The sequence below is a fragment of the Xenopus laevis genome, chromosome 3L, assembly GCF_017654675.1.
Source record: "Xenopus laevis strain J_2021 chromosome 3L, Xenopus_laevis_v10.1, whole genome shotgun sequence".
Taxonomy (NCBI): domain Eukaryota; kingdom Metazoa; phylum Chordata; class Amphibia; order Anura; family Pipidae; genus Xenopus; species Xenopus laevis.
The window spans coordinates 148353302-148367244 of NC_054375.1; the positions used below are offsets into that span (position 1 = coordinate 148353302).

The following is a 13943-nucleotide window of genomic DNA, read 5'->3' on the forward strand; positions in this document are numbered from 1 at the left end:
GGAGGTCGTTATTATCTAAATTACTAATGAGCACTCGAGTGATGGCAGCTGTCCGTGGGAGTAATTGATAAAGATGTTTTCTGAAGTTTCAAATAAATCACTTTACTGATGTGTCGGAATGTGCTGATCCAGTAGCAGCAGCAGCAGCAGCGCCTTCTCCATTCTGCTTCAGCACCGACTTCTGTTTGTCTTTCCCCCTGCAGGAAAAAGAGAAGAAATACATGTTACCTCTGGATAACTTGAAAATTAGAGACATAGAGAAGGGTTTCATGTCCACAAAACACATCTTTGCTATTTTCAACACAGAGCAGAGGTAAGAAAAGATGCAGCTTCTGTTGGAGCTGACTGGGCTTGTGATACACATAGGGGCAGATTTATCAAGGGTCGAATTGAAAATTAGAATTTCCGCGTTTTTTTTTTATGGTCGAAACTGTCAAATTCGACTAGGGAGTTCTTCAAAATCGATTTGAGTCATACTCTGGCCCTTTAAGAACTCAAATTCGACTATTTGCTACCTGAAACCTGCCAGATTGGTCAATGGGAGAGGTCCAGGGAGTTGTTTGCAGTCTTCCTGACATTTACGTTTTTCGGGTCGGTTCTAAACATCCGAGTTTTAAAGGGATGGTTCACCTTTAAGATAACCTTTAGTATGTTAAAGAATGGCCCATTCTAAGCAAATTTTCAATTGGTCTTTACTATTTTTTTTAGTGATTTGCCTCCTTCTTCTGACTCTTTCCAGATATAAAATGGGGTCACTGATCCCATCTAAAAAACAAATTCTCTGTAAGGCAACACATTTGTTATTTGTACTTTTTTTTTTTACTAATTTTTCTATTCAGGCCTCTCTTATTCATATTCCATCTCATATGTAAATCAGTGCATGGTTGCTAGGGGAATTTGGACCCTAGCAACCAGATTGCTGAAATTGCAAACTGGAGAGCTGCTGAATAATAATCTGAACTCAAAAACCACAAATAATGAAAACCAATTGCAAATTGTCTCAGAATATCCCTCTCTACATCATACTACAAGGTGATGTTAAGGTGAACAACCACTTTAAAAATTTGAGTTTGATTTTTTTTTTTTTTTAATAAATTTCGAGTTCATGGCAGTTTATAATTCATAGTTACATAGTAAGTAAGGTTGAAAAAAGACACACGTCCATTAAGTTCAACCTTTTTACTTTTTTTTACCCTGCCTAACTGCCAGTTGATCCAGAGGAGGGCAAAAAATCCTCATTTGAAGCCTCTCCAATTTGCCTACAAGGGGGGGGAAGATTCCTTCCTGACTCCAAAATAGCAGCCACATTAATTCGAAATTCGACCCTTGATAAATGTGCCTCTTAATGTAACCACTGGATATGTTTGTGCTTCTTGCAGAAACGTCTACAAAGACTTGCGGCAGATAGAGCTGGCATGTGATTCCCAGGAGGATGTAGATAGCTGGAAAGCGTCCTTCCTCCGAGCTGGAGTGTATCCCGAAAAAGACCAGGTGATCCCATTGCACTTTGACCCAAATTCAGTTGTTCATTCGTAGTTGCAGTCAAGCGGCAGTTGCAGAGGGGATCGGTGCTGCCACTGCCTGTGCGGTGTATTTGTGGCATAGTGTAATAGTAGTAGTAGTGTGTGAAGTGTGACTGTATTAAAGGGGAGACGTTTACACTGCAAGGTGGGACAGCAGGACTGTTATTATGTAAAAATAAATTGGTGGCCAGGGCCCCTACAGGTTACATAAAAAAAATTGGTGGCCAGGGCCCCTGCAAGTTATATTAAAATTTGGTAGCCAGGGCCCTGTTATTTAAAATAAATAAGGGCCAGGCCCCTACAGGTTACATAAAAAATGGTGGCCAGAGCCTCTTTAAAGGGGAAGTAAAGTCTAAAATAGAATAAAGCTAGAAATGCTGTATTTTGTATACTAAAAATAAACATGAACTTACTGCACCACAAGCCTAATCAAACAAATGATTTATGCTTTCAAAGTTGGCTACAGGGGGTCACCATCTTATAACTCTGTTAAACATCTTTGCAAGACTAAGACTGTGCACATGCTCAGTGTGGTCTGGGCTGCTTAGGGATCGTCATGAATTGTCAAAACATCACAAGTCAAATAATATCTGCCAGAAGCCGATACAGCAAGACTGATTAATAATCAAAATATACAGACTGCACTGGGTCTGTGGTACAAATCTACAGAGTTGTTACAGGGAAACAAACAAAGCTGCTCGAGTTCTGGGAAGTTACCCCCCTGTCGTTTGAAAGTATGATCATTTCCCACAGCAGGTAGGGACTGTCTGAAGTTTCCTAACCTGAAATGCCGGGTGAATTTCACTGCATACAGTCAGATTTCTTATAAATAACGGTACACATTTTTTTAATTAAAGTGTATTGCAGATAGATTTCTTTTTCATTAATAAACTAAAAATGGGATTTTTTTTTTCCTTTGCAGCTGAGATAAGTACACTTATTTATTTTAAATAACTTAAAGGAGATCTAAACTTCAGGGGGAGCTCAGTTGTCTGTCTTCAGCTTTCCTGTGCTCTGATTTGTCAGTGAAGTGTAAATCCCGGTAATGCTCTATGATGATTGGAGAAGCTGGAGGGGAGGTTCAATCTTCACCCATCCAATCACCATGCAGATTCACCGGGGCTTACAATTCATTGGTGAATCAGAGCAGTTAGGTATAAAATGCAGGCACCGGAGCTCCCGCCCACTCTCCTCTCCCTTCCAAAATCTCCAGCTCAGTGACAGCGGGGCCAGCTATCCAAGTCTCACCTTAAGACCTAAAACCCTCCTGGTCTGGGACAGTTCTCCCCCCCTCCCCCCAACGGTGGCCCTGTGGGACAGCAGTATTTCTATTTACCCATTCCCTTCATTCACAGAGGGAAGAGGAGGAGACACAGGAGAACACATTCTCAATGGATCCACAGCTGGAGAGACAAGTGGAGACCATCCGCAATCTCGTAGACTCCTACATCTGCATTGTGAACAAGTCCATCCGGGACCTCATGCCGAAGACCATAATGCACCTCATGATTAATAACGTGCGTATGCCAGATGTACTATAAAAGCACTAGAGCAGCGGTTTGAGAGTCTCCGGTCTGTATATATTTTTTTTCTTGTCCTTTAGTCAAAGGAATTTATCCACTCCGAGCTGCTGGCCTACCTGTACTCGTCCTCCGATCAGAACAGCCTGATGGAGGAGTCTGCCGATCAGGCCCAGCGGCGAGAGGAGATGCTCAGGATGTACCACGCGCTGAAAGAGGCTCTGAAAATCATTGGTGACATCAGCACGAGCACCTCTACTACCCCAGTGCCACCGCCAGTGGACGACACGTGGCTTCAGAACTCCAACAGCGGCCACAGGTGAGTCCAGCACAGTCCCTCGGAGTAGCCTGAAGATGATGTGAGAATGTATCACAGTGAAGGCAAAAAGTACCTAGAAAGGAGGTTTTCCTCCTGTTAAAGGAGACGGAAGGGCTAAAACTAAGTAAGCTTTATCAGAAAGGTCTATATAAATATACCAGTGAACTCTCAAAGCAATGCTACTGAGTCCTCTGTCAAAAGAAACACAGCATTTCTTTCCTTCTATTGTGTACTCATGGGCTTCTGTATCAGACTTCCTGTTTTCAGCTTAAACCTCCAGGGCTAGGGCTTGAGCATGCTCAGTTTGCTCCTCTCTCCCCCTCCCTTTCCCCCCCTCCCTGCTGTAATCTAAGCCCAAAGCTATGAGTGAGCAGGGATAGACTCTGGCAGGAAGGGATGTCAGAATAAGCTACTATGGCAGCTGCTATCCTAAACAAATAGAGCTTCTAAAGCGGTTTACTCAGGTATACTAAAGCATTCTGCAGAATAAATATATTCTTATAGCTTGCACTATTGTGGCTAATCTATTGGCAATACACTGCTTTGGTAGCTTTCCTTCTCCTTTAAATTATTTTTATTTCTTCTTTTTTTAGCCCGACAGCGCAAAGGAGGCCCGTGTCCACTGTCCTCCCACCCAGCCGACCGCCTGCTGTCAGGGGTCCAACTCCTGGGCCTCCTCTGATTCTAGTGCCTGCTGGGGGATCTTCCTTTATTGCTCCTCCTATCCCTTCCCGCCCTGGTCCTCAAGCCCCATTTGCTGCTGCAAACAATGACCCCTTCTCTGCGCCTCCACTGATCCCATCCCGACCGCCCCGAATCCCACCCGGCGTTCCACCTGGCGTGCCTAGGTAAGCACTGTGTATTACAATATGTATGTTGTGATTAGGGTTGCCACCTTTTGCCAAAAAAAATTCCGTCTGGTGGGGGCGCGTACACAAAGGGGGCATGGCGTGACATCAAATGGGGTGGGGTTGTGCCGCAAAGGGGCGGGGGCACGGCCAGGACAAGAACCGAAGGACAAGGTAAGTTTACAGGGGATTGGGGGCTGGCCGAGGGGGTCTTTTTAAGGGTATTACAAATTTACCGGCAGCTACATTGCCTGTAAATTTGTAATCCCGGCCTTGGCAGGTGTAAAATACCGGCTGGGTGGCAACCCTAGTTGTGATGCCTATTCAGTGTCCGCACTCTGATAAGTGAGCTGCTTGCACTGGGCAATGATTATACGCTTTATAATAATGAACATTTCCATTGGCTGCCATATGCTGCATGCTGGTTGGTTTTAATAATGTCATAATCTGACTGCTTTGCGGTGCAAATTACACTGGCGACGTCTAAACACTAATCATAAACAATCTGTACTTAAAATGTAATATAAGCTTTGGCATGCTGAAATAAGAAACTTTATAAATACAATCAATTAAAACTTCTGCATTTTCTTTTGGAATAATTAGGGATGCACCGAATTCAGGATTTGGCCTTTTACAGCAGAATTCGGGTTCGGTCGAATCCTTGTGCCTGGCCGAACCGAATCAGAATCCTAATTTGCACAAGGAAGTAAAAAATGTTTTCCCCTTCCCACCCCTAATTTGCATATGCAAATTAGCATTCGGTTCGGTATTCGGCTGAATCCAAAATATTGGATTCGGTGCATCCCTAGAAATAATCGAGTTTATTTTCACTATTCCTCTCTCAGCATCCGTTTCTCTTCATCCTGTCTTCATTCAGCAGTTGGGTGTCAGATATTCATTGACAGTTAGATCCAATGTATCTTATAGGGGGGTTCCTTTTGCCTAGAAGATGTATTAGAGCTCACTCTATTAAAATCACCAGACATCATGTCTCTCTACATGCAGGATTTGTGCAAAAGGCAGTTATTTTGTTTGTACTGGAATCAGTTATTTGAGTGAGCTCTAATACATCTGTTAGGAAAGAAGCCCCCCTATAAGATATATTGGATCATTCATCTGACACCCAACTCCTGAATGAAGACAGAATGAAGAGAAACAGTTGCTGAGAGAGGGATACTGATCATAAAATTGATTATTTCAGAAACCATGCAGATTATTTAATTGATTGTATTTAGTAGGGATGCACTGAATCCACTATTTGGGATTCGGCTGAATCCCTGAATCCTTTGTGAAAGATTTGGCCAAATAGTCAGGTGATTTCCCTACCTGCCCCTAATTTACATATCCGTATTCTGTTCGGCCAGACACGAGGATTCGGCTGAATCTGAATCCTGCTGAAAAAGGCCGAATCCTGAACCGAATCCTGGATTCAGTGCATCCCTATTATTTAGAAAGTTTCTTATTTCAGTATGATGAAGCGTATATTAAATTTTCGTTTTCGCGAGTTCCCCTTTAAGCAGAATCATGCTTGCATGCCGTGCTTTATAAACATACTGTTCCTGCAGAAAGCATGCGACTTCCCTAATTTGACTCTGCCCTTTCTGTCTAATCATCTCAGCTGTTTCTCTCGCCCTCTCTTCCTTTTTACAGCCGGAGACCTCCCGCCGCCCCAACCCGGCCCACCATAATCCGACCAGCGGAGCCTTCCTTACTAGACTAAGCCACGGGAGGGGCGTTAGAGCGAGATTGAGAATACAGCGCTTGTCTTTTTGGGAAGAGGGAGTGGGAAATAATATGCAGGGTGTCCCTGTGCCTGTCCAGCCCTGTATTCAGTCTGCGCCGTAACTGACCCGTCAAATAGTTCATAGACTTTTATATAAAAATATAATAATGAAAATCTCTATGTAAAAAAAATAAATAATGGGTCATAGAATTGTTTTGTTGATTTAACATCAGACATGGGTCGTGTTTAAGTGGAATCAAACTGGGAAGAAAGAAGCTTCCATATTGAACCTGTGGAATGGCAGAGGGCAGGTGGATATGAGCAAAGACCTCAAATCTGCTTCTGTTTCTGGCATGGCCGCTGTACAGGAAGTCATCATGGGCGCCCATTTCTGACCCTTCTTCAGTTCCTGTACAGCGAGTTAATTCAAATTCAACATGGCGGCTTACATTGCTTCCTGTACGGAGTAGCATAACCGCTATCGGTTTGAAACTCCATTAAAAATGGTGGAATCTCAGCGGGGATACAGTATGATCCCCCACCCCCCAACAATATCTGCCTTAGAAAGGCTTCGGCCAATAGCAGCGGGTAAAGAGAGCGCATTTAAAATCTGAATCTATTGGCTGTAAAGGTGTGTATAATATATATGCAATATAATATCAAATACACCAGAATGATGGACCCAAGTATTTAAGCACTTTCTACATTTTACACCTGTAGAATTTCCTTTTTTTGTCTCTTTGAATTAATGTACAGTTTGGGCACCTTGGAAAAACAAGCCATGTTGATTTTCCTATATATTTAAAGGGATACTGTCATGGGAAAAAAAATGTTTTCAAAATGAATCAGTTAATAGTGCTGCTCCAGCAGAATTCTGCACTGAAATCCATTTCTCAAAAGAGCAAACAGATTTTTTTATATTCAATTATGAAATATGACATGGGGCTGGACATATTGACTTATGCTCTGATAAATTTCAATCATTCTTTACTGCTGTACTGCAAGTTGGAGTGATATCACCCCCTTACCTCTCCCCCCCCCCCAGCAGCCAAACAAAAGAACAATGGGAAGGTAACCAGATAACAGCTCCCTAACACAAGATAACAGCTGCCTGGTAGATCTAAGAACAACACTCAATAGTAAAAACCCATGTCTCACTGAGACATTCAGTTACATTGAGAAGGAAAAACAGCAGCCTGCCAGAAAGCATTTCTCTCCTAAAGTGCAGGCACAAGTCACATGACCAGGGGCAGCTGGGAAATTGACAAAATGTCTAGCCCCATGTCAGATTTCAAAATTGAATATAAAAAACTCTGTTTGCTCTTTTGAGAAATGGATTTCAGTGCAGAATTCTGCTGGAGTAGCACTATTAACTGATGCGTTTGGAAAAAACAAGTTTTCTGATGACAGGATCCCTTTAACTGCTGATAAATTCTTTTATCTCCCTGTACAGTTGTCCTGCAGAATGTTAGTGACTTTAATTCTCTTTTAATCAGTGCCTTTATCCTGAGGGGGTGGGGTTAACAGACAGGAACTGGGGGCGGGAGGGGCGTGGAGTTTTACATTTAAAGGAACAGTAACACTGTTTTTAAAGTAATAAAAATATATAAGCTGCTGTGTAGCAATGGGGGCAGCCATTCAAAGGAGAAAAGGCTCAGGTTACACAGCAGATAAGCTCTGTAGAACATAATGGTGTTATCTGTTATCCACTATTTAACCTGTGCCATATAGACTTTTTTTCAACACAGCAGCTTGTTTATATGAACTATAGTAGTGTTTCTGAAGCAAACACACCAGTGCCAAGCAACACTACATTATATTTGTATTACTTTAAGGGTGGTGGCATACGGGGAGATTAGTCGTCCATCGACAAATCTTCTTTACTGCGGGCGACTAATCTCCCCGAAATGCCTTCCTGACGGCAAGAATACGAGTCGACTGCGAGATGGCATGCGTATCACTTCCTTGTGAGACAACTTCGGAAAATGAATCGATTCGTATGCCATCCTGCCGGTGATTTTCATTCTTGCTGTGGGGAAGGCATTTCGGAGAGATAAGTCGCCCGCAGTAGAGAAGATTTGACGATGGACGACTAATCTCACCGTCTGCCGCCAGTCTTAAACACTTTCTTTTTTTGGTGTTACTGTTCCTTTAGCAACATGTAAATCAAAACTTCGGGCGACTTCGGAAAACGAAGCGTTCCAAGTGCCATCCCACCGGTGATTTACATTCTAGACGGCAGGAAGTCAGTTCGGGGAGATTAGTCGCCCGAAGAAGAGGAGATTTGTCCATGGGCGACTAATCTCCCAGAATCTTAGCGTGTGTCACTGCCCTAAACAGGAACATCATACTTGTCCTCTGGGAAATGTCTGGGTTTTTTGGGGTGACAAGTGTGATGTTGCTGTTGTGACTGATACCGAGTCTGTCTGACGCACACGGAGCTGTGACAGACAGACGCCTTTGGAGGTCAGCCAGTCACTATTCAGTAGGGATGGATTGGCTCCGTGCTTGAAAGAAAGAGGGTCTCCTATTATTATCTGGGATGAATTGTATAAAGTGCCTCCCCCCACTCTGTATCTTATTAATAAACTAAAAATAAAGGGAACCTTATTTTTCTGGTGATTTCACTTTTGGGTGTCTGTTTCTGGCTCTTTTATTTGGGTGAAGTTTCTCTGTTACATGTGGCCTTTGTGGTTTTTCTTCAGTTTCTTGCTGGGCTTTCCTTCATAAGGGGGATTGCTTATTCTCTGCTTCAGTGCACCCACTTAACCCTGCTCTCTATATTAGGAAGGGGATGCCTCGCACAGGCCATGAGAAGGGATGACACCTGTCCTTACAAGGCTTTGCTTCATTAAATTACATTTTCAGCCCTCACAGACCAAACAATCTGAATAATCACAGCATGGCCATTAGAATCCACCCTGTGACACCAGACATACCCAGACTATCCAACCAAATCTGAGCATGTATGGACAATTAAACATTCACTGCTCCTTATGGCAAACATTCTTGCTCCCTATAACTCCTATTTCTATATTATACCCATCCTTATATGTTTCCTCATTGGTCCATATAACCCCTCCCTATAACTCCTCCTATTGCTCCATATAACTCCTCCCTATAACTCCTCCTATTGTGCCATATAACCCTATAACTCCTCCTATTGCTCCATATAACCCATAACTCCTCCTATTGCTCCATCCCCTCCCTATAATAACCTCCTCTATTGCATCCTCCATCCCCCTCCCTATCTCCTCCTATTGCTCCATATAACCCTCTCCTCCTATGCCATACCTATAACTCCTCCTATTGCTCCATATAACCCTCCCTATAACCTCCATATAACCCTCATATAACCCCTCCCTATAACTCCTCCTATTGCTCCATTATCCCTATACTCCTCCTCATATAACCCCTCCTATAACTCCTCCTATTGGCTCCATATAACCCTCCCTATAATCCTCCTATTGCTCCAATATAACCCTCCTATTCCTCCTATTGCTCCATATACCCCTCCCTATAACTCCTCCTATTGCTCTATAATAACCCCTCCTATAACTCCTCCTATTTGCTCCATATAACCCCTCTCCTCCTATTGCTCCATATAATACTCCTCCTATTGCTCCATATAACCCCTCCCTATAACTCCTCCTATTGCTATATAACCTCCCTATAATCCTCCTATTGCTCCATATAACCCTCCCTATAACTCCTCCTATTGCTCCATATAACCCTCCCTATAACTCCTCCTATTGCTCCATATAACCCCTCCCTATAACTCCTCCTATTGCCTCCCTCCTAATAACTCCTCCTCCTATTGCTCTATATAACCCTCCCTATAACTCCTCCTATTGCTCCATATAACCCTCCCTATAACTCCTCCTATTGCTCCATATAACTCCTCCCTATAACTCCTCCTATTGCTCCATATAACCCCTCCCTATAACTCCTCCTATTGCTCCATATAACCCTCCCTATAACTCCTCCTATTGCTCATATAACCCCTCCCTATAACTCCTCCTAAAGCTGCCCCAGTGCGGTTAGTGACGCTGGGCTGGGGGAAGCGAGATCCCTCCATAGACTAATAAATGAAAGCAGAACTACAGCGTATGGAGGGATCTCGCCTCCCCCAGCCCAGCGTGACTAAACAACTCCGCAAGATGATTTAATGGTGTCTGAAGGTCGCCTTTACTAAGGTTTGCCGGGCTGTGGGCGGCTTTGGGGAGTTTTTAGCTGCTTATATTTATTTCTTGTGCAGCTTCTTTTCTCTGATGGCGACACGGAACGTGTCAGTATCATTTTTAGCCATTGAAGGGGGATTTTTGGTGCATGGAAGCACTCTTATGTATGTGTAAATGTGCTCTCTGTGTTACGGGTGGGACTTCCCTGTTGCACAAGCTGTGAGCTTTAACATAGGACTATGTACCTGCCAATCAGAGCTTAGCACTGACCACTGCTTGTGCAACTGTAAGTCCTTCCCCCGATGCACAGACAAGTGTCAGATGGTCTGGTGAGCTGGGGAAAAAACTATTTTTGGATGAAAAAATAAAAATAATGACACAACTTAGGGGTATTGTCAGGAATTGAATGCTGATAATAGGTTAGTAATACCCCTATCAGTTAAACTGGAGCTGCCATATTGCTGGTCTACACTGAAGCAATAAAGAGAAATCTCTATAAACCGCTATAGTAGCAAATACATCACATACATAAGTAATAGTCACCCCAAAACATGCACAATTTTACTTGGATATTTCCCTATACATGTCAATATAATGAAGACCTGTTTATCCATATGGAAAAGTATATTATGGGCCCCAAACAACAACAATTCTAATGGGCACTGGCTGTTTTTTTAATGACTAGATCTCATAAATCATGTAAACATGAAATAAAGCCAATAGGCTGGTTTTGCTTCCAATAAGGATTAATTCTATCTTAGTTGGGATCAAGTACAAGCTACTGTTTTATTATTACAGAGAAAAAGGAAATCATTTTTAAAAATGTTGGATTATTTCGAGTCTGTGGGAGACGGCGTTCCCTTACTATGTACGTTGTGTCAATAGTCAGAACTGGCAGTGCAGAGAATAGCCAGACACACACTGGTGCTGCTTTCAATAGCAACTACATTTACACATGTGTTTGTGTGTAGTGAAGGGGAGACATGAAGGGTTTTATAGGAGCCGTGAAAGTGAAAAAGCAGGGGTGGTTCAAGTTATTTTTTACTTTGTTATAGAATGGCTAATTCTAAGCAACTTTTCAATTGGTCTTCGTTTTTTATAGTTTTTTAATGATTTGCCTTGTTCTGACTCTTTCCAGCTTTCAAATGGGGGTCACTGACCCCATCTAAAATCAAATGCTCTGTAAGGCTCCACATTTATTGTTAGTTACTTTTTATTACTCATATTTCTATTCAGGCCTCTCCTATTCATATTCCAGTCTCTTATTCTCTTATAGTGTTTATAGGTTTTATTATAAACAAACACAAAATACAATTGATCCCTTCTATTTGCAGTTAATAGCAGTTTTTTTTTTTTAACTAAAGGAATTAAGTAGGTAGACAATTGTAGGTCAATCTATATCCTACTAAATGTTAAAGGTGAACTTTCCCTTTAATGTCACACTGAGCACCACCCTCAGCACCGCAGGGCAAAACAAAGGGCATTAATAAAGGGGGCACAATGATTAAAGAGGTTGTTCACCTTTAAATTAACTGTTAGTATGATGTAGAAATGTTTTTATTATTTCTTATTTTCCAGTTTGCAAATTCAGCAATCTGGTTGCTATGGTCCAAATGACCCTAGTAACCATTCTTTGATTTGATTGAGAGACTGGAATATGAATTTGGAGAGGCCTGAATAGAAAGATGAGCAATAACAAAACATTTTTAGCTTTACAGAGTATTAGATAGGGTCAGTGACCCCTATTTTGAAGCTGGAAAGTGTCAGAAGGCAAATAATTCTGAAACTGTAAAAAAGAATAAATGAAGACCAATTGAAAAGTTGCTTAGAATAGACCATGCTATAATAAACTAAAAATCAACTTAAAGGAGAACTAAACTTTAAGAATGAATGTGGCTAGAAATGGCATATTTTATATAGTGAACTTATTGCACGAGGCTAAAGTTTGAGCTTGTCAATAGCAGCAATGATCCAGGACTTCAAACTTGTCACAGGGGGTCACCATCTTGGAAAGTGTCTGTGACACTCACATGCTCAGTGGGCTCTGATTGGCTGTTGAGAAGCTAAGCTTAGGGCTCGTCACTAATTATCCAGCAGAAAATGAGCTTCCCTGGCTGTAATATAAGCTGATGCTACAGGTTTGCTGATTATTAAATTCTGATGCTAATTGCACTGGTTTCTGTGCTGCCATGTAGTAATTATGTGTATTAATTACTAATCAGCCTTATATTGTGACATTTCTATTCTATGTGTACTGTATATTGTGAGCGGGTCCCTAAGCTCAGTAAGTGACAGCAGCACAGAGCATGTGCAGTGAATCAGCAGAAAAGAAGATGGGGAGCTACTGGGGCATCTTTGGAGACACAGATCTTTACTGCTAAAGGGCTGTTGTTGCCTTGGGCTGGTATAGAAGCACAAAACATCATGTACAACATTTCTAGCTACTTCTTTAGTTCTCCTTTAAAGGTGAGCCCCTATCTTTAAGTTGGACTCCCTGGCATTTATAATCTCAATACATAGTGTTCCATACCCACTTACAGCCGGGCACCTCTCGTGCCTATTTTTCACCCTCGGCTTCTTTGTAACATTGATTTAGTCATTTTGCCAATTTTATTCTTATTTTCCCTTTATTTCTCTGTGCAGGAGGCCTCCCCCCACTGCTCCAGCCAAGCCAAATTTTTGGTGAAAACACCTGACTTGCCTCTGTCTCTTCTCCTTTTGCCCTTGGTTTCATACCCGGGTGCCCACCTTGGTCTTGCGCCCGGCCCATGTACTGCAATGAATCGCTGAAGATGGCGGCACACAGGCCTTGATGGAGGGGGTGGAGCAGCCATTTAGAAGATTGTGGCTTCCTTCTTCCCATGGAGCTGACACCTCTGGGCTGAAAAGAACCTTGTAAACCATGGATCATACTGGGACCCTCCCCCATCATTTCCTTGTTACCGGGGACTTTTGGTGCTTTTTGTAAAGCCCCTGACCATTTTCTGATTGGTTCTGCCTCCCCATCAGGACACTCTCATTGGCTGCTATAAGCCCATTTCCTCCTGGTGCCTGGGATTCCTCATTACATTCTCTCCTGTTTAATTGGGGGTCACAGGGCACAAGGGACGAGCCCTTCAGTCTGGGATAGGGACATAACAATGTATAGGAATAGACCGCAGCCAAGCTAATGTGTATGGGAAGAATTTAATGGGGGTAAATGAGCAAAACGGATCCTACTTGTCTGATTCTGGTAATGCAGTTGTTCCCCTTTAAATTAATTTTTAGTATGACGTAGAGAGTGATATTCTGAGACAATTTGCAATTGTTTTTCACTTTTTATCATTTCTGTTTTTTGAGTTATTTAGCGTTTTATTCAGCAGCTCTCCAGTTAGTTTGCAATTTCAGCAATCTGGTTGGTAGGCTGCAAATTCCCCTAGCAACCATGTATTGATTTGAATAAGAGACTGGAATATAAATAGGAGAGGCCTGAATAGAAATATGAGTAATAAAAAGTAGCAATAACAATACATTTGTAGCCTTACGGAGCTTTTGTTTTTTAGAAGGGGTCAGTGACCCCCATTTGAAAGCTAGAAAAAGTAAGAAGAAGAGGCATATTAATTGAAAATGATAAAAAATAGAGTGGTCCAATTGAAAAGTTGCCCATTCTATAATATACTAAATGTTAACTTAAAGGTGAACCGCCCCTTTAACAATAGCTTACATGCTGGTCCCTTTAAACCCTTGGACCCAATCCAGGTTTCCATTTTTGGATTCCGCCCAATTCCAGCCGTTGATGCGGGAACTGTACTCGGCTGACTCACGAGTGCCCGGCCGATCCAAATGTACA

The 13943-nt window shown here is 42.3% G+C and overlaps 1 protein-coding gene across 5 annotated transcripts in view; it reads left to right on the plus strand.

The window, feature by feature from the left end:
* dnm2.L (dynamin 2 L homeolog) overlaps nucleotides 1-13450 on the plus strand; it is a 72600-nt gene extending 59150 nt beyond the window's left edge. For 4 of the 5 annotated variants that reach the window (XM_041584788.1, XM_041584789.1, XM_041584791.1 and 1 more), the window contains 6 exon segments: nucleotides 204-313; nucleotides 1380-1491; nucleotides 2879-3040; nucleotides 3127-3362; nucleotides 3956-4210; nucleotides 5861-6140. In XM_041584788.1, the coding sequence (XP_041440722.1) occupies nucleotides 204-313; nucleotides 1380-1491; nucleotides 2879-3040; nucleotides 3127-3362; nucleotides 3956-4210; nucleotides 5861-5930 (945 nt within the window). In that variant the 3' untranslated portion in view covers nucleotides 5931-6140. 5 annotated transcript variants of the gene reach the window in all.
* Nucleotides 13451-13943: the final 493 nt, after the last annotated feature.